Source organism: Panulirus ornatus, chromosome 18 (genome assembly GCF_036320965.1).
Source record: "Panulirus ornatus isolate Po-2019 chromosome 18, ASM3632096v1, whole genome shotgun sequence".
NCBI lineage: Eukaryota > Metazoa > Arthropoda > Malacostraca > Decapoda > Palinuridae > Panulirus > Panulirus ornatus.
Genome location: NC_092241.1, coordinates 41,030,764 through 41,053,029, shown reverse-complemented (window position 1 = coordinate 41,053,029; position 22,266 = coordinate 41,030,764). Strand labels below are relative to the sequence as shown.

The 22,266-nt window shown below is 44.2% G+C and overlaps 1 protein-coding gene across 2 annotated transcripts in view; it reads left to right on the top strand.

The window, feature by feature from the left end:
• Positions 1-22,266, top strand: part of LOC139755034 (uncharacterized) — an 814,342-nt gene that overhangs the window by 676,562 nt on the left and 115,514 nt on the right. For both annotated transcript variants that reach the window (XM_071672994.1, XM_071672993.1), the window contains exon 3: positions 4,189-4,394. In XM_071672994.1, coding sequence (XP_071529095.1) covers positions 4,189-4,394 — 206 coding nt within the window. The remainder of the gene's footprint in view (positions 1-4,188; positions 4,395-22,266) is intronic.

Genomic DNA, 22,266 nt, shown 5'->3' with positions numbered 1-22,266 from the left:
GGTGGTGTTGGCCGGACACACTGAGCGACGCAGTAGACGCATTCGATGATGACGCTTTTCTAACATGGACACACTGAGCGACGCAGTAGATGCATTCGATGATGACGCTTTTCTAACACTCTCTATTAACGTTGTGATGACCAGGGTATATATATAGGCTTCTTCTGTCAAGGATTCTTGGGGAAATATTTGTCATTTTTTCAAAACGATTTAATGGAGAAGTAAGTCTGGGATGAGGTTTTGGGTTGCACTGCGTAGAAATAAAGAATGAAGGATTAACGTTTACTTTGAGTGTCACTAAACAAAGACTTTAACGTTAAGCGATAGACTGCAACAAAAAACTTCCTCCGTGATGACTTATAGCCACAAAGTCACGAAGGGATTCTTTATAATACCATCACGAACGGTATCTTTATTTTATGAGCATCAATGACGTAAATATATTCCTATACTGACAGTGTGGTAGGGCTTACCATCTTCTCTTGGTACTATGGGTAGGAACATTTCCTCTACCTGACAAGAGATATTCAGGGAGTGTGGCAAACTGGACACCACTGTCCCTAAGGACCCTCCACGTACTACCTGATGCCAGTTTATAGAAGGGGAAAAACATCAGACCCGATACCCTATCATCTATAATTGAAAACCTTTTGTAAGGGAAGCAAGGACAGAAAGACGTATGTAAGGGATGAAAAGATAGAGGAACCTCGTGTTAAGGAAGGACAGATAGTTATATGTGAGGAAAGAAAGGACAGAATATCTGACGAAAGGGAAGAAGGAGAGAAACAAATCCCATGAAAGAAGTAAGGATAGAAATGCATTCAATGGTAGGAGAAAATCTTACGTAAGAGTAAAAGGGATAGAAAATTATCCATAAGGTGAGAGTTGAATCCTTCCGTGAGGGATGGAGATCGAAATATCTAGCATAAGGAAGGAAATGTTACTTACACCAAGCAATGCATTACCGAGAAAGTCCCAAACCTTACTTTCAGATCCTGTGTTCAGCTGATCTGTATATCGGTTCCACTATCACGAATTAGCTATAAACAAATGTGATAAACAAATGTTATATACAAATGCTATAAACTAATATTATAAACAAACATAAGTATTTCATCTGAGAACCACACTCGATGCACTAAAACATAAGTGTGTGTGTGTGTGTGTGTGTGTGTGTGTGTGTGTGTGTGTGTGTGTTGTAAAATTTCTCTCTTTCCTTGTATCATCATACATCATACAGATGACTCTCCTGTAAATAATTAGATCCTCCCACCATAGCCTCACAATCCCCAATATACTGTTCTAATCCCCATTATTCCTCCCTAGCCCCCACCATACCTTCATAAGTCCCCAACAAACTCTCCCATTCCCCCCTCATCATGCAAATCATACCCTCCAGAGCCCATCCCACTGCCCGACCATACCCGGCCTGCCAGTGCCCCCACCATACCCACCTCCCAACACACACCCAGCCAACCAGGCAAGCTCGTCATTCACTTGTCTTTGAGTGGCCGTAATGCTGTTCATTCACGCTAGGGACCCCACACCCTCACTCTGTACCAGCTCTGAGGGGTGCTGGGTGGTGGGGTTTAGGGGCGGTAGGTGGTGGTACTGTCCACCCTCGCTCACCCGCCAGCGGTATGGGTTAGCAGTTGGGTGGTTGAGGGTGTAAGGAAGTGGATGGCACTTGCTCACTCAATGCCCTACAGTATCTTGTGCTGTCTTGAGCATCTTCACCTCCTCAGATCCCCCCTAAGTCCACCCTGGTTTGGATATCCCCTGACATTACTATACGGCTTCACAACCCCACGTTACGAACAGGCCAGAGCTTCCACCACCATCATCCCACCCACCACCACACTACCACCACCACCACCACCACCACCACCACACTACCACCACCACCACCACCACCACACTACCACCACCACCACCACCACCACACCTTCTCTTGCACAACCCGGAGGACAGCCGCATCTGAGTGGCATTTGTGGGACTCAAGACAATTCCTGCGAGATAAACTTATCACAGGATGTAGGACAATGCCCTGCGGCAGCTGGCCGCTTGTGTAACGTCTGAGATCATACTGTAAAAAAAAAAAGAAGAGAGAAAAAGATACGCTTTGTCACTAAGCGTTTAATGGAAGGGTGACCTTAAGACGTCCATAAAGAAGGTCCATTGAGTCTCGGAGTTCTTTATGAAATCTGATTAAGTGTGTAAGTCTATGTAACAATAATGATCAATAATGAAAGTGGATAAAATGAATGATACAAATTACTGTTATATTATCATTAATGATGAATGTCATGACATTGAATATAAGAGATACAACTTTTTTTAATCATATCTATGATTATCAATACCATCATCAGTATTGTATTGCTATTATTCCTATTATAATCATGATTACTTCTATCATTATCAAAATTACTGTTATTATTATAATTTGTATCTTTATACCTGGAGTGTATAGGAAGAGAGTTCATTGTCTGTGAGGGCAAAAATAGGCCTGTTTCATGGATGCGATGCATGAGTCCTGGATAAAAGGTATGGAGGAGGTGTGGATATTCTGGAAATGACATGCTTGAAGACAATATGTTGAGTGATGGGTTGACTGAGTATGACAGAGGTGTGGTAGAGGTGATTATAGTTGAGGCAGCTGAAGAGGGTGTGCTGGAATAATTTGGCCAATACAGAGACGACGATTAAGGAGACTGAATAATAAGAGGGTATAAGTGTAAGAAGTGTTGGGAACGAGGAGAAAGGGAAGACCGAGAAGAGATAAAAGAACGGAATGAAAGACATTTTCGAGTTCTGAGGCCTGAACATTCATGAGGGTGACAGGCATGGAAAAGAGTGAGGTTGAGTGAAGTGGTATACAGGGGAAGACGTGCTCTTCATGGGCTGAACCCAGGCATATGAAACGGTCAAGGGAAACCAAGGGTAAGTCTGTGGATATGGAGCCTTTAATTCAGTGTAAAATATATGACTAGCAAATAGAGCCATTCTTCCTGTTTTCCTGACGCTGCTTCGCTATGCAAGAAACGGTAAACATGTGGGAAATAAAATATCATTTATATCACCGCTGAGATTATCATGCCGCTGTCTGCTCCAGACTTAACCTTGCTAAGGCGGGAAAATGAGAATAAGTACTAAAAATACTTAATTATTATTATAGTTATTATCATCATTATTATTATTATTATTATTATTATTATTATTATTATTATTATCATTATTATCTATTATCAGTATCATTATCATTATTATTATGATTATCATGATTATTAGTATCATTATTATTATTATCATTATTATTGTTATCATCATCAGTTATTTCTGAATCATATCATGATAACAGCAAACAGCATTATCAATTTATTTACTGTGAGGACACATTATGACCTCCTGTAATTGACCCTCCGCTATGCTGTTCAGTTACTGTCCTACACAGTTACTCTCCCATGACTCATGCCACGGCGCCTCGTAAAACTCAGGAATGTTAAGTGAAAAAGCGACAGCTGGACATATCTCTGGTGATATGATAATGAGCGGGACACTGTTGAGTGCTCCCCTGTCTTTATCAGCATCATTTTCATTGTTTGTATGTTGGTGAGTCTCCTTGAGCACGTGTGGACTCTAACTCAGGTTTCCTTGGTAATATTTAATGCTTTCCAATAAACTTAGTCGATACTTTAATTTCTTCCAAGCATACTGCAAGACCCATAGATATTCGTGATATATTTGGATCTTCCTCAGTAACATTAGCCTTTATTTTTCCTCAGTCACCTTAAATACCATATAATTTCCTTTGGTAGCTCGAAGGAGCTTCACTTTTTCGTCAGCAACTCACAGATCTATGACTATCATCACCCTAAATGGAATCTCAGTGTTTACTTATTCGACAAGAGTCAAGAGAAGATCTATTTTCTCCTCGTACATTTCATATTTCATCTTTTATAACAGAAGTTCACAAAACATTCAGTTTTTCTTCAACATCCATAAAATTTTTCCTTATCATGTCAACAACAACATATATTTCAATCTCGTAAAAAAAAATGTTCACCTTTCCATCATCAGACAGTCATTATCTCTAAAACAATTATTACAACACCTTTACTTTCACTCACCAACAAACACTACAATACCGTCACTTTCCTGACTCAGTTCTCCCTTCTCCCCCACCAGGCGGGTCGGCACTCCGAATGAAGAACTTCGAGGTTCCCCTCCATGTGCCCAGGGGAGACAGTACGACGCTACGATGCGAGTTCGACCTGCAGGGCGAGCGCCTCTACTCCGTCAAGTGGTACAAGGGAGGCAGGGAGTTCTTCCGCTACGTGCCCAACGAGCGACCCATGAAGCAGAACTACAATGTCACCGGCATCAACGTTGATGTGAGTAACTGATGACCTGGGTGTACGGAGCAAGTGTTGTTGACATCAGGCCAAGGCGAGACATAATTGATGTTAGGGAGATGTTTTGAACTAGTGTTATCCAAAGCCAATTTCATATAATGTTTATGTTTTAGAGTTAAGTGAGTGAGAAATCCGGTCACTATCTTAATTTCCTCCAGGGTAATGCCCCGTTTTTGACGTTTTGGTTATACTGTAAAGTTAGCTTTATTTTGTATTCAACACTATTACATTTTTGCTACAAAATAATCCAACATTATCTTGTCAGTTTTGATATAAACTGATAGGCTGTGATGTGTAAATGCCTTATCGTTTTTCTAATTTGTATGAAATGAACACTGTTAAGGACTGCAAAATGAGAATCATTATGATGACGCATTTCCAAAGTGTCCCTTTGTCTGTACAGTCTGCTTGTCATGTGGGCGACCATTACAGCACGATGATGGTCGAAGGGGCTGAGGTCGGTTCTCACAACTTCTTAGCTCAGGGAGCTACTAATGGAACGGGGGATTTACGACTGGAATTACCAGAACAAAAAGCTACAGAGAGAGATTTTCTTGGAGTGCAGACTGCTTCATGTTATCCCAGATACTTCGTAATGATTGGCGTCTTCCGTGACACTCGCGAGATGATGTACTTCCTACTACTACTACTACCCTTCAGGATCAACAGATCTCTGTGTGATGCAACAGACTAACAGACACCAGCCACACCAGACAATGGCTATCCTCGTCGGATGACACGTGTCTTTCAAAACGCTAATAGTAATATGTATATAAAAAAAAAAAAAAGAATTCACATCAAATATCATATTTCGTAAAATATTCATCGACACCTCCACTTGACAAGGCATACAGGAGTACCCTTCGTAGCAAGTGTACACCCGACCGTGGAGTGACTGAATGTATCCCCTACCCCTGAAGGTCTTCAGACCAGCGTCCACCATGGGTTTCCTCTTACAGGGTATGTCAGACACACGGGTGGGATCAAGACTTTCATATTCAAATGAACCATCAACAGCCAATTGGTGTGCAACTTACTGAATGAATGGGATTCATACATATTCCACATAAAATTTGCCTTATATATATATTTTTTTTTTTTTTTTTGCTATGTCGCTGTCTCCCGCGTTTGCGAGGTAGCGCAAGGTAACAGACGAAAGAAATGGCCCAACCCACCCCCATACACATGTATATACATACGTCCACACACGCAAATATACATACCTACACAGCTATCCATGGTTTACCCCAGACGCTTCACATGCCTTGATTCAATCCACTGACAGCACGTCAACCCCGGTATACCACATCGCTCCAATTCACTCTATTCCTTGCCCTCCTTTCACCCTCCTGCATGTTCAGGCCCCGATCACACAAAATCTTTTTCACTCCATCTTTCCACCTCCAATTTGGTCTCCCTCTCCTCCTCGTTCCCTCCACCTCCGACACATATATCCTCTTGGTCAATCTTTCCTCACTCATTCTCTCCATGTGCCCAAACCATTTCAAAACACCCTCTTCTGCTCTCTCAACCACGCTCTTTTTATTTCCACACATCTCTCTTACCCTTACGTTACTTACTCGATCAAACCACCTCACACCACACATTGTCCTCAAACATCTCATTTCCAGCACATCCATCCTCCTGCGCACAACTCTATCCATAGCCCACGCCTCGCAACCATACAACATTGTTGGAACCACTATTCCTTCAAACATACCCATTTTTGCTTTCCGAGATAATGTTCTCGACTTCCACACATTCTTCAAGGCTCCCAGAATTTTCGCCCCCTCCCCCACCCTATGATCCACTTCCGCTTCCATGGTTCCATCCGCTGCCAGATCCACTCCCAGATATCTAAAACACTTCACTTCCTCCAGTTTTTCTCCATTCAAACTCACCTCCCAATTGACTTGACCCTCAACCCTACTGTACCTAATAACCTTGCTCTTATTCACATTTACTCTTAACTTTCTTCTTTCACACACTTTACCAAACTCAGTCACCAGCTTCTGCAGTTTCTCACATGAATCAGCCACCAGCGCTGTATCATCAGCGAACAACAACTGACTCACTTCCCAAGCTCTCTCATCCCCAACAGACTTCATACTTGCCCCTCTTTCAAAAACTCTTGCATTCACCTCCCTAACAACCCCATCCATAAACAAATTAAACAACCATGGAGACATCACACACCCCTGCCGCAAACCTACATTCACTGAGAACCAATCACTTTCCTCTCTTCCTACACGTACACATGCCTTACATCCTCGATAAAAACTTTTCACTGCTTCTAACAACTTGCCTCCCACACCATATATTCTTAATACCTTCCACAGAGCATCTCTATCAACTCTATCATATGCCTTCTCCAGATCCATAAATGCTACATACAAATCCATTTGCTTTTCTAAGTATTTCTCACGTACATTCTTCAAAGCAAACACCTGATCCACACATCCTCTACCACTTCTGAAACCACACTGCTCTTCCCCAATCTGATGCTCTGTACATGCCTTCACCCTCTCAATCAATATCCTCCCATATAATTTACCAGGAATACTCAACAAACTTATACCTCTGTAATTTGAGCACTCACTCTTATCCCCTTTGCCTTTGTACAATGGCACTATGCACGCATTCCGCCAATCCTCAGGCACCTCACCATGAGTCATACATACATTAAATAACCGTACCAACCAGTCAACAATACAGTCACCCCCTTTTTTAATAAATTCCACTGCAATACCATCCAAACCTGCTGCCTTGCCGGCTTTCATCTTCCGCAAAGCTTTTACTACCTCTTCTCTGTTTACCAATTCATTTTCCCTAACCCTCTCACTTTGCACACCACCTCGACCAAAACACCCTATATCTGCCACTCTATCATCAAACACATTCAACAAACCTTCAAAATATTCACTCCATCTCCTCACATTACCACTACTTGTTATCACCTCCCCATTTGCGCCCTTCACTGAAGTTCCCATTTGCTCCCTTGTCTTACGCACTTTATTTACCTCCTTCCAGAACATCTTTTTATTCTCCCTAAAATATATATATATATATATATATATATATATATTATCCCTGGGGATAGGGGAGAAAGAATACTTCCCACGTATTCCCTGCGTGTCGTAGAAGGCGACTAAAAGGGAAGGGAGCGGGGGGCTGGAAATCCTCCCCTCTCAATTTTTTTTAATTTTCCAAAAGAAGGAACAGAGAAGGGGGCCAGGTGAGGATATTCCCTCAATGGCCCTAGTTCTCTGTTCTTAACGCTACCTCGCTAACGCGGGAAATGGCGAATAGTTTAAAAAAAAAAGAAATATATATATATATATATATATATATATATATATATATATATATATATATATATATATATATATATATATATATATAATCACTTCATCGTCGTTTCCCGTGTTTGCGAGGTAGTGCTTGGAACAGACGAAGAAAGGCCGCAATCGTTCACATCCATTGTCTAGCAATTGTGTGTGATACACCGAAACCTCTGCTCTCTATCCACAACCAGACCCACTAGCCCTTTCTATAGCTTCCTCCGACCGCTTCACATGCCTTGGTTCAGTCCAGTGAAAGCACATCGACCCCTATATATCACATGGTTCAAATTCACTCTGCCCCGTGCACGCCTTCCACTCCCTTCATGTTCAGGCCCCAATCACTCATAGATTTTCTTTAGCTTGGAAAAGTGTGTGAGCCTGATGGGAAATGACCGTTGTAGACCCCGTTGCTCACCAATGTGAGACGATGGGTATTCGAGTACATAGTATTTTGAATAGTTATTTCCCTATTTGGGACGATCATAACCTAGCGGTAGCGCTCCCGCTTGTTGCACAGGGGTCCCGGGTTCGATCATATATATACATATACATTTTTTTTTTATTTTGCTTTGTCGCTGTCTCCCGCGTTTGCGAGGTAGCGCAAGGAAACAGACGAAAGAAATGGTCCAACCCACCACCATACACATACACGTCCACACACTCAAAAATAAATACTTATACATCTCACTGTACACGTATATATACACACACAGACATATACATATATACACATGTACATAATTCATACTGTCTGCCTTTATTCATTCCCATCGCCACCTCGCCACACATGGAATAACAACCCCCTCCCCCCTCATGTGTGCGAGGTAGCGCTAGGAAAAGACAACAAAGGCCCCATTCGTTCACACTCAGTCTCTAGCTGTCATGTAATAATGCCCAAAACCACAGCTCCGTTTCCACATCCAGGCCCTACAACTTTCCATGGTTTACCCCAGACGCTTTACATGCCCTGATTCAATCCATTGACAGCACGTCGACCCCGGTATACCACATCGATCCAATTCACTCTATTCCTTCCCAGCCTTTCACCCTCCTGCATGTTCAGGCCCCGATCACTCAAAATTTTTTCAATCAATCTTTCTTATATATATATATATATATATATATATATATATATATATATATATATATATATATATATATATATATATATGTATATATATATGTATAAGCATTTTCCACCACCATATTTTTCAAAGGCGGTATATGGCTATGGCTTATTGTGGGTACAAGCATTTGATTCTCTAAGGGTGAAATCATTGTACATCTGGTCGCTGACACTAGTGTTTCTAATGGTGTGAGCACCAGGGGCCGTATGCAGAAAAATTCTTAGATTTCTGCTTACTTTCATTCTTAGCTGAGTAAGTGACTTAGGTGCCACACAGAAAAGGACTGAGCACGATGCTTAGCAAAACTTAAGCATAAGATTTAAGAAGTATGAAATGCAGTTTGGGTCAAAATATTTGTCGTCTGCTAAGCAAATACTTAAGCGTAGGGCAGCTTTCAGAAACATGCCAAACAAAATTCTTAAAGTTAAGTAAAATTCTTTGGGGTTAAGCATACTTAAGCATTCTAAGAAGTTTTCTGCATACGGCCCCAGAAACCTGCCTCAGTGTGCCTCAGGTTGTCTCTAGGAAAAGATGTTTTTTTTCTTCCTCGCTGTCACTTCACTTTGGAAATTTCTCTACCGGCCGCTGTATTTCTAAGGAGGAAAAGAGCCTGAAACCTCGTCTGGAAGCAAAAAAATGTGGTTACACCTGAGATTTCTAGGCGAAGAGGACGCTCAGAAAGCACGATCAAACGGATGCTTCCTGCAATACCTCATTAGTGCCTCGCCTCATTCAGGTGATCAAGACCGAAAATATAGACTTAGAATACTTCAGGAACCTTACAATTGCATGCCAATGAAGAGGTGATAAAGCACTAAAATGTAAGTGTGGCGTCACCTTTGAAAATATAAATGACGAGCCTAGGACACTATGTACGTATGTATGTATCTACTTATCTACCTATATATATATATATATATATATATATATATATATATATATATATATATATATATGTATATATATATATATATATATATATATATATATATATATATATATATATATATCCCTGGGGATAGGGGAGAAAGAATACTTCCCACGTATTCCCTGCGTGTCGTAGAAGGCGACTAAAAGGGGAGGGAGCGGGGGGCTGGAAATCCTCCCCTCTCGTTTTTTTTTTTTTTTTTTTTTTTTTTCAATTTTCCAAAAGAAGGAACAGAGAATTGGGCCAGGTGAGGGTATTCCCTCAAAGGCCCAGTCCTCTGTTCTTAACGCTACCTCGCTAATGCGGGAAATGGCGAATAGTTTGAAAAAAAGAAAAAATATATATATATATATATTATACATATTTTTTTTTTTTTTTTTTTTTTTTTATACTTTGTCGCTGTTTCCCGCGTTTGCGAGGTAGCGCAAGGAAACAGACGAAAGAAATTCCCCAACCCCCCCCATACACATGTACATACACACGTCCACACACACAAATATACATACCTACACAGCTTTCCATGGTTTACCCCGGACGCTTCACATGCCTTGATTCAATCCACTGACAGCACGTCAACCCCTGTATACCACATCGCTCCAATTCACTCTATATATTATACATATATATATATATATATATATATATATATATATATATATATATATATATATATATATATTACGAAATCTAAGAAATTGCAGGACAGACGGAGCAATTTTTTTTTTAAAAAAAAGTATATATGTAATATATGTCTGTTGGTTCATTTTACGAGTACATACATTTAAGCGGAAAATATTACATCAATTCCGTCCAACACCAGAAAACTAATGTGCGTGATAACAGACCACCATAACTGGCTACTCTTTATACAAAATAAACAAATCGATGAAACTCGTTGTTTACTTGTGTACCACACCAACTGTGGGGGGATCAACCCTTGTGTACCACACCAACTGTAGGGGAGCAACACTTGTGTACCACACCAACTGTGTGGGGAGCAACACTTGTGTACCACACCAACTGTAGGAGAGCAACACTTGTGTACCAAACCAACTGTAGGAGAGCAACACTTGTGTACCACACCAACTGTAGGAGAGCAACACTTGTGTACCAAACCAACTGTAGGAGAGCAACACTTGTGTACCACACCAACTGTAGGAGAGCAACACTTGTGTACCACACCAACTGTAGGGGAGCAACACTTGTGTACCACAACAACTGTAGGAGAGCAACACTTGTGTACCACACCAACTGTAGGAGAGCAACACTTGGGTAGCACACCAACTGTAGGAGAGCAACACTTGTGTACCACACCAACTGTAGGAGAGCAACACTTGTGTACCACACCAACTGTAGGAGAGCAACACTTGGCTACCACACCAACTGTAGGAGAGCAACACTTGGGTACCACACCAACTGTAGGGGAGCAACACTTGTGTACCACACCAACTGTAGGAGAGCAACACTTGTGTACCACACCAACTGTAGGAGAGCAACACTTGTGTACCACACCAACTGTAGGGAGCAACACTTGTGTACCACACCAACTGTAGGGGAGCAACTCTTCTGTACTACACCAACTGTAGGAGAGCAACACTTGTGTACCACACCAACTGTAGGAGAGCAACACTTGTGTACCACACCAACTGTAGGAGAGCAACACTTGTGTACCACACCAACTGTAGGAGAGCAACACTTGTGTACCACACCAACGGTAGGAGAGCAACACTTGTGTACCACACCAACTGTAGGAGAGCAACACTTGTGTACCACACCAACTGTAGGAGAGCAACACTTGTGTACCACACCAACTGTAGGAGAGCAACACTTGTGTACCACACCAACTGTAGGAGAGCAACACTTGTGTACCACACCAACTGTAGGAGAGCAACACTTGTGTACCACACCAACTGTAGGAGAGCAACACTTGTGTACCACACCAACTGTAGGAGAGCAACACTTGTGTACCACACCAACTGTAGGGAGCAACACTTGTGTACCACACCAACTGTAGGAGAGCAACACTTGTGTACCACACCAACTGTAGGAGAGCAACACTTGTGTACCACACCAACTGTAGGAGAGCAACACTTGTGTACCACACCAACTGTAGGAGAGCAACACTTGTGTACCACACCAACTGTAGGAGAGCAACACTTGTGTACCACACCAACTGTAGGAGAGCAACACTTGTGTACCACACCAACTGTAGGAGAGCAACACTTGTGTACCACACCAACTGTAGGAGAGCAACACTTGTGTACCACACCAACTGTAGGAGAGCAACACTTGTGTACCACACCAACTGTAGGGGAGCAACACTTGTGTACCACACCAACTGTAGGAGAGCAACACTTGTGTACCACACCAACTGTAGGAGAGCAACACTTGTGTACCACACCAACTGTAGGAGAGCAACACTTGTGTACCACACCAACTGTAGGAGAGCAACACTTGTGTACCACACCAACTGTAGGAGAGCAACACTTGTGTACCACACCAACTGTAGGAGAGCAACACTTGTGTACCACACCAACTGTAGGAGAGCAACACTTGTGTACCACACCAACTGTAGGAGAGCAACACTTGTGTACCACACCAACTGTAGGAGAGCAACACTTGTGTACCACACCAACTGTAGGAGAGCAACACTTGTGTACCACACCAACTGTAGGAGAGCAACACTTGTGTACCACACCAACTGTAGGAGAGCAACACTTGTGTACCACACCAACGGTAGGAGAGCAACACTTGTGTACCACACCAACTGTAGGAGAGCAACACTTGTGTACCACACCAACTGTAGGAGAGCAACACTTGTGTACCACACCAACTGTAGGAGAGCAACACTTGTGTACCACACCAACTGTAGGGGAGCAACACTTGTGTACCACACCAACTGTAGGAGAGCAACACTTGTGTACCACACCAACTGTAGGGAGAGCAACACTTGTGTACCACACCAACTGTAGGAGAGCAACACTTGTGTACCACACCAACTGTAGGAGAGCAACACTTGTGTACCACACCAACTGTAGGAGAGCAACACTTGTGTACCACACCAACTGTAGGAGAGCAACACTTGTGTACCACACCAACTGTAGGAGAGCAACACTTGTGTACCACACCAACTGTAGGAGAGCAACACTTGTGTACCACACCAACTGTAGGAGAGCAACACTTGTGTACCACACCAACTGTAGGAGAGCAACACTTGTGTACCACACCAACTGTAGGAGAGCAACACTTGTGTACCACACCAACTGTAGGAGAGCAACACTTGTGTACCACACCAACTGTAGGAGAGCAACACTTGTGTACCACACCAACTGTAGGAGAGCAACACTTGTGTACCACACCAACTGTAGGAGAGCAACACTTGTGTACCACACCAACTGTAGGAGAGCAACACTTGTGTACCACACCAACTGTAGGGGAGCAACACTTGTGTACCACACCAACTGTAGGAGAGCAACACTTGGGTACCACACCAACTGTCGGGGAGCAACACTTGTGTACCACACCAACTGTAGGAGAGCAACACTTGTGTACCACACCAACTGTAGGAGAGCAACACTTGTGTACCACACCAACTGTCGGGGAGCAACACTTGTGTACCACAACAACTGTAGGAGAGCAACACTTGTGCACCACACCAACTGTAGGGGAGCAACACTTGTGTACCACACAAACTGTAGGAGAGCAACACTTGTGTACCACACCAACTGTAGGAGAGCAACACTTGTGTACCACACCAACTGTAGGAGAGCAACACTTGTGTACCACACCAACTGTAGGAGAGCAACACTTGTGTACCACACCAACTGTAGGAGAGCAACACTTGTGTACCACACCAACTGTAGGAGAGCAACACTTGTGTACCACACCAACTGTAGGAGAGCAACACTTGTGTACCACACCAACTGTAGGAGAGCAACACTTGTGTACCACACCAACTGTAGGAGAGCAACACTTGTGTACCACACCAACTGTAGGAGAGCAACACTTGTGTACCAAACCAACTGTGGGGGGAGCAACTCTTGTGTACCACATCAACTGTAGGAGAGCAACACTTGTGTACCACACCAACTGTAGGAGAGCAACACTTGTGTACCACACCAACTGTAGGAGAGCAACACTTGTGTACCACACCAACTGTAGGAGAGCAACACTTGTGTACCACACCAACTGTAGGAGAGCAACACTTGTGTACCACACCAACTGTAGGAGAGCAACACTTGGGTACCACACCAACTGTAGGAGAGCAACACTTGTGTACCACACCAACTGTAGGAGAGCAACACTTGTGTACCACACCAACTGTAGGAGAGCAACACTTGTGTACCACACCAACTGTAGGAGAGCAACACTTGGGTACCACACCAACTGTAGGAGAGCAACACTTGTGTACCACACCAACTGTAGGAGAGCAACACTTGTGTACCACACCAACTGTAGGAGAGCAACACTTGTGTACCACACCAACTGTAGGAGAGCAACACTTGGGTACCACACCAACTGTAGGAGAGCAACACTTGTGTACCACACCAACTGTAGGAGAGCAACACTTGTGTACCACACCAACTGTAGGAGAGCAACACTTGTGTACCACACCAACTGCAAAATAAGTACGTTTTCCAAGAAGAGGAATTACCTGAAGAGAGGAAATATACGTGAAAAAGTGTGACATATCGGAACCACTTATATATATATATATATCCCTGGGGATAGGGGATTAAGAATACTTCCCACGTATTCCCTGCGTGTCGTAGAAGGCGACTAAAAGGGGAGGGAGCGGGGGGCTGGAAATCCTCCCCTCTCGTTTTTTTTTTTTGATTTTCCAAAAGAAGGAACAGAGGGGGCCAGGTGAGGATATTCCCTCCAAGGCCCAGTCCTCTGTTCTTAACGCTACCTCGTTAACGCGGGAAATGGCGAATAGTTTAAAAAAAAAATATATATATATGTGTGTGTGTGTGTGTGTGTGTGTGTGTGTGTGTGTGTGTGAAAAAGCGAAGACTGTACGGGCACTGAGCCAGTTAGGCTAGCTCCCGCGGTTATACCCAGGAACCTAGATCTATATCAGCGTCGTCCTCAGCCATCGTCAAGGACCACCGTCCCCTTGTAGTCACCCCTGCCCGCCGTCCACCGCTGTCGTCCCCAGACGAGGGCCGAGGTGAACGCCCCAGTGGGAGATGTGGTCATTCGGTCTCCCATAGAGGCAACTCCACCTCGGCTCCGACCAAGGAGATACAAGAAGGAAGGAGAGGGAGGGAAGAGGAAGAGGATATATCGTCCTTATCATTATTATGGTCACTCTACGTACAGATGTGCTCGTATCTAAAGAAACATTAATATGGTTTTATCAGTGAGACAGTGAAATAAGACTTCCTCCACACCAAGCTTAAGTCATGAGCAATATGAAACATGAAAGACGTTCAAGCACGAAGTCGGGATAGACCCCAAAGAAAAGCCCAACTTAAAGGCCTGGTTAGAGGCCAGTATATAGACCAGTCTAGATGTAAGGCTAAAGACAATGTTCGAGGCCAGTATAGAGGCCAGGCTCGAGGTCGGTCCAGAGGCCAGGCTAGAGGCCAGGATACAACAGGTTGATCGCGTCTGAAAAGATCAGAAATTCTGAGGCGGCGGAGAAGCTCCTGGCTGAGCCCGGCAGCAACAGGTGGTGTCCGACGGAGGCAGCAGCTGGGGTCAAATACCAGCAGCTGGACGCTCTCTGAGCCACCTGGAAGGGTGAATAGATGAGAGGTGAAGAGAGAGAGAGAGAGAGAGAGAGAGAGAGAGAGAGAGAGAGAGAGAGAGAGAGAGAGAGAGAGAGAGAGAGAGAGAGAGAGAGAATTGTTGCAGAGAGAAAGAGAGGACTTACAAGATATTAGAGGAGTTTTTTGCTAAGTGACGGCTAGAGCGTAGCACTCACCGCTGGAAAAACTAGAATCAGGAAGCGATTGTGGATTACGTGTTGTCAAGTGTTATGTGTCAGGGGGAGAGAATGTATGTTTGTTGAGTGGATACCAGCAGCCCACGTGTGGGCCAGACAAAGAAAGCGCATCAACCTGGGCCAAAGGACTGAATGTTGACAGCCACTGAAGTGCTGGCTCACCGCACCGCCATCATCAACATTCCCAGCACCGGTGATACGTCCCCGGTCGGTGGCTGTCTATCCCGAGAGAGAGAGAGAGAGAGAGAGAGAGAGAGAGAGAGAGAGAGAGAGAGAGAGAGAGAGAGAGAGAGAGAGAGAGAGAGAGAGAGAGAGAGAGAGAGAGAGAGAGAGAGAGGTTCACCGCAGGGCTGCCCCGCTGATATACTGCCATTCAACCCAGCGAGACACAGCTGCCCCCAGCTTACTTCCTCACCCTCCCACCCACACCTTGTCCCTTTCCCTTCCCCCTTGTCCTCCCCTTACCATTACTTTCTCCCTTCACTTTCATTCCCTTCTCCTCCACCCCCACTAAAAAAAAATAGATGCACAGTCCCCGCCAAGTATCGACTTCAATTTCGTTTCGCCTAGAAAGACTGTGAGCTCGGAAATTGAAACGTAGCTGGGATCTGATGAGCGGAGCAGCTTAGTGGCACTTCTTTAAGAACTTAAGAAAACATGAGGAAACAGCCTGTACCTGCTTGTAGAGAGAGAGAGAGAGAGAGAGAGAGAGAGAGAGAGAGAGAGAGAGAGAGAGAGAGAGAGAGAGAGTTCCTGTGTGGCAAGACTGCTTACGGTAAGCTGAGATGATAAGGCTCTTCGACTCCCTTGAGAGAGATATAAGAGCACGAGAAGCGATGGTTATGCTCGTAGTTCAACAGTAGCTGAATCATTCGTACAAAGACTTGAGTTTAGCCGACCCCTTGAGCACGACAGGACGAATACTTGAGTACGACGGTGCGACCCTTACACACGCCCGTGCGAGCCTGGAGGACGATAGCCTGGCCTTTACTAAGACTTGATCGTTAACGGTCAAGTCAAAAGACCAAACAGACCATCATACTCAACGGTCGTACCGTCATGGTCAAGGATCGTACCGTCGTACTCAGAGGCGTTAAGAACTTATCAAGCAAATTAGATCCTTTATGCTTCGTTAAGGTTAGTCAGGCCTTCCCACACACCTCTGTCGTGGATGCACTATACTACATGTGTGCCGTCTGGGGTCAAAAAAATTCAAGATGATATAGCTGGCTAACTGTATAGCACCGCAATTGACTGTCACTACAGCGAATGGGCTCACAAGGAGTAAATGAGAATTGCAGAGTTTTTCACAGTGGTGGTGGAAAAGACAAACGAAAGTCCGAAATCAGCCGAGCAGCTTAACGTAAATAACCTGCATGGAATAATTTCGGGTGAACCAAGAAAGCATAGCATATATGCAGTGAAAATCTCAGGCTTAACGGGTAGAACATTTGAAGTTGAGTTCATTGAGTCAAATAAATACACAGACCACACACACCCCAGCGATGCGGTCCGGTCATAACACTACTGAGGAAGATACACTCCACATAAAAGCCATAAAAGTAAAGGATAGCAAAGCAAAGTCTCTCTTCCCACCTTCCACTCAACTCCGGCAACACATCATCACCTTTAACAGTACGGTCAGTTCTGGTTGTCCTTCCTGAAATATGAAAGAGTACAGCATACGGCGGTGAGCTATTACGATGACTACCAGAATGAGATAGAAATCCTATAAAAAACGTCTATATCGCCCTTAACTTACCTAGTTTAGAAATAAGAAAGTTAAGAGCTAATCTAATAAATGTAATCAAAATCATGAAAGGCTTCGATAATCTTCTTTTGAATAACTTGTTAAGGCCATAATAACCAGACTCGTAGGCAAGGGATATACTTTGAATAGAGTATCTTTATGTTATTTAACGTATGGGATGACTAAGTTAGGGTAGCAGAGAACATGATGAAAATGTTAAGGAATATACCTGACAGACACCTCGCTTCAGCCCACGGTTGACGTTACCTCTGTCATTATAGTTAAAGATTCAGCCACTGTACTGCAAGTCATCTACTCTCCTACTCTCTCCACACTCAACCGTGTTCCTGAACCCTTCACCTGTCATAGTTACAGCCATGAGAGGACCCAAGGGTCTGTCACTATTTGCACATCCATGAGAGTTCAGATGTTACCTAGGACCACTTTCTAAAGGCTCCAGTAGCCCAAAGCTGCGCTACCTCCAGTGGTAAGGACACTTGAACTCTTTAGGAGTGAGTAGTTCTTTGACGAGACAATGTTTCCAATAATACAACCTCGTTAAAGGTGAATTTTCACTCGCGGTGTAACCGCTGGCAGGAGGAGCTTGGTAACACACACACACACACACACACACATATTATATATATATATATATATATATATATATATATATATATATATATATATATATATATATATATATATAACCGTAAAATATGGCCGTATTTCAGCTGTCATTAAATCTCACTGTTGGACTATGTCGCAACTCATGAAAAAAAGCAACATAATAGCCATACACTGTATTAAGTATCATATACGGTAAACTTTTTCAGCTTGTGACGTTAGCCCTTAACCTCAATGTGTATTAATCAAGTGAACGATGTTCCAATCTTTATGGATAAAACTATGTAATCCCCTGTTTTCTTCCTACCCGAGCCAGGGTAATGGCGGTGTAACATGAGAAGAGAGAGGTTCGTTATCAAAGGCCTAACGTCCTGGTGCGCGCGCCTACATGAGCAGCCACGGATATTACCTTCCTCAGCTTCCTTCCTACTCCGGCGTAATTGTTGTTCCCTGGCTGTAGATGCAGCAGCACCTGAGTTGGTTGGTCAATCCTTAGGAAGACACTGGAAAATTTTTGGTTTTGGTAAATATATATATTTTTTTTCAAATTCACCTTCCGCCACATTATGTGGATTAATTGACTCAACAGACGAAAAGTTGCTGAAGTTGTCTGAAATCCTACAAAAGTCTATTGTGATACGAGAGATACGTTTGTTTGATTTCCATCTGCCAATCTGACCATCTAAAAAAAATTGTCGTAATATCTCAGAAAAACAATATTTTTTTCCCCCTAAACTCCTGAGCAACTCAGGAATCCTGATGACTGCAAGCAGGAAAGGTTTTGAGCTACAGGGAAGATGTGGTGTACAACAGTCGATCCAGTAAACCATACCTTACCCCACAGCCAGGGAGGAGGCTTCACTCTCCGAGCATACAATCCTCAGTGTCAGACGACAGAGAATCTCCATCCTCAAGACCACAGAAAAGGACGATTTCCCTTATGAAAATTATCATTTACCTTGTGTTCACAACAGTGTCAGGAGTGGCGCGCCTGTTACAACGAATTTGTATTATTCACATTAATGTTTGAGGACGGCGTAGGTGGCTTTGCATCGTCTGCTTCACTAGACAATGCGGCGAAATACATTTACATTACCTATCACGAGATCAATGATGGTTCCAGATGTATCGCACATGCTGAAAGAGCAGCCTGGACACTCACTAGCGACCCACTAATGTTTCAGATTCCCGAAAGTCGGCACGCATCGCCTGAGGTCGGGCATGAGTACAAGATTGCTTCTTCCAGCACTCAGCTCAAGACTTGCGTAGATTTACGCTTTGACAATGTTCGCGTTCAAACAATCAATCACTAAACTCTCTTAAGTTATTTATAAGTGAGAGAAACAATGTAAATAAGGAAAACAACTAGACATCAACAAAAGCTTTCAGATATAAGACAACAGACCTATAATAGGAATTATAGTTTCGAAACATCATTGAAACAAAACATGAATACGGGTATGAACTATTTACCGATAACCTTTGGATCTCGCTCTGGGAGGGATGTACAGTTGGAACACTCGTAGATCAAAGCTCACTGTACAGAACATTACAGATTGGTATGGTGTTCTAACAACACTGTAGGTTGCCAGCTATGCTGTGAGGACGGGAAGGTCAGAGGGAGTCAGGTCTGGTCATTATGGTAATGGAGGTCAGTGGACAGTCGTTCCTGGGTCTTGGAGTGCGGTCATCTTGGAGGTCAAGCTGGGTGGTGGTTCTTCAGTTGCAACCAAAGTGAAGTGGTCGTGACCGGCAAGTTATCTTGAGTCAAGATCTGCTGTACGAAGGTTCAGAAAAAAATTAATTGAAATGAAAGAAACGATCAGTTTCATTCCATCAGAAACTAGGACAATAAACAATGACACGTGACATGTTTACCGTCAGCTATGTTTTTCCCCCTACATGTTTGAATCACAGTTTCTCTGAGAATGAACCAACAGCTCATGTTAATATTGACCAAGACCGTCCCTGGAGATCCTGGTGATAATATTCTCTTGATGAACCACAACCATGAGACGTTGTCCTTCTTTTTAACCCGCTCGTACCCCCATGATCCGCCTTCCTTCTCGTTTTCTCTTTCTTCTCTGTAATCTACTTAATCTCCGACCACCCAGACCTCCCCTCCTGTCCCTCCTCCTCCTCCATTACGACAAGCTCTCACCACAACCCTAACCTTCCTCCTCCAACCCTCGACTCGCTGCTTCAGCTTACCCTGTCCTATGTCTCTCATCTCTTCCTTTCCCTCAACATCATCTTCCTTTTCTCTCTTCCCTCCCTGCACATACGTTCCACGTCTCTTCTCCATATCTCTCCATCGATCCCTCGTCCTATCCTACAACATCTTTTCCTCCCACTTCTCCCATCCTATCGTCCTTCCTTCCACTCATCCCCCGCACAACACCATCTTTGTCTCCCACAGTTCCTCTCCCATGATAGCACGTTTTCCCTCCTCAACATCTATATCTCTCACCTCTCCCCTCCGCAACATAACTCCTTCGACTTCGCCTATTCCAATTTCTCCCAAACCTCCACACCCATGCACATACCTCCCTCCCATGTCTATTCTCCGTTTACAGCCTCCTTGAGAGAAAGCTATATATCGGCAGGAGACTTACGCGGGGCGAGAATTTAATGGAGCAATCAGAAGCCCTGGTGATTGCGTGAGCGTGAGGTGGAGTGAGGGAAGACAGTCCTTATCAGCCAGGGTTATCGTTCAGTTAGGAAATTAGGTGTTGACACTGGGGTCTGGGCCAGACGGTCCATACTAGATCGTCAGGTAGTGTGGAGGGGCTGAAGGTGCAGTAGTGGTGCTGGTTACAGTAAGCTGTGTAGGTAGTAGGAGTTGTGGTGGTAGTGGTGGTGATGGTGAAGAACGTGGTGATAGTGATGAGGTGATAGTGTTCTTGCTAGTAAGGAACGCGATGGTGATGAGGTCAGGATGGTGATCCTGCTGGTTTGGATGTCCTTGATGACAGGTTAAGCTGGAATTGATACTATCGTAGTTAATGGTGATATTGGTGGTAGTGATTGTGGTTGTGGTGAGAGGGTGAGTGATAGTCACAGAGGGGTATGTATGTTACACAGCAGTAGTGGTGTCACAAGAACGATGGTAGGACGACATTTCTGCGTCAGGTGGTGTTGGTGTGTTTGTGTGATGGTGGTAGTGTGTCAGGGTGATGATGGTAGTGTGTCAGGGTGATGGTGGTGGTGTGTCAGGGTGATGGTGATAGTGTGTCAGGGTGATGGTGGTGGTGTGTCAGGGTGATGGTGGCGGTGTGTCAGAGTGATGGTGGTAATGTAACAGGGTGATGGTGGTGATGTGTCAGGGTAACGGTGGTGGTGTGTCAGGGTGATGGTGGTGGTGTGTCAAGATGATGGTGGTGGTGTGTCAGGGTGATGGTGGTGGTGTGTCAAGATGATGGTGGTGGTGGTGTGTCAGGGTGATGGTGGTGGTGTGTCCCTGCCGTAGCAGGGGTGGCCTGTCAGTGGACGTGGGGCTTAAGGTTATAATGACGTGGGTCAGGGTGGTTAGGTGAGGATCATTTGGTTACGGTCAGGGTTGTGGCACTGGTGTGAGTATTGTGGATTGGGGTCTTGGATGTTATAGTGGCGGGCAGGAGTGTGGTCAAGGTGCTGGTGTTAGGGATAGGGTAGTAGTAGTGGCAGAAGGTCCAGAGGGTGGCACTGGTGGTGGTGGTGGTGGAGTATGGTTGCTGGTGTTGAAAGTTGTTGGGTCAGGACACTGGTGGTGGGGTCTCCTGGTTGTGCTGACGACCTGGTCACTCGGAGGAGACTGTCAGCCTAGGTGACGGCAGAGGGCTAGGATGATGGTGGGTGTCAGCTGAAGTGATGGAGGTGGGCATGGTTAAGACTTGTTATACAGAGGTCTGGGACAAGACGGTGAAGAGGTTAACATTTTGAACACGACGGTACTGCCTTCGAACACAACGACAGGACTCTAGGTCATGATCGCCTGACCTCTGACTTGACCTGATTCTTCAGGATCAGGTTAAAGACCAGGCTATCATCACTAAAGGTCGTTGTGCTCAAGCGTCGCCCCGTCGTGCTCAAAAGGTGACGAAGAAGAAGAATCATAGCAAAAAAAACATTTTCTAAAGCCTGTAT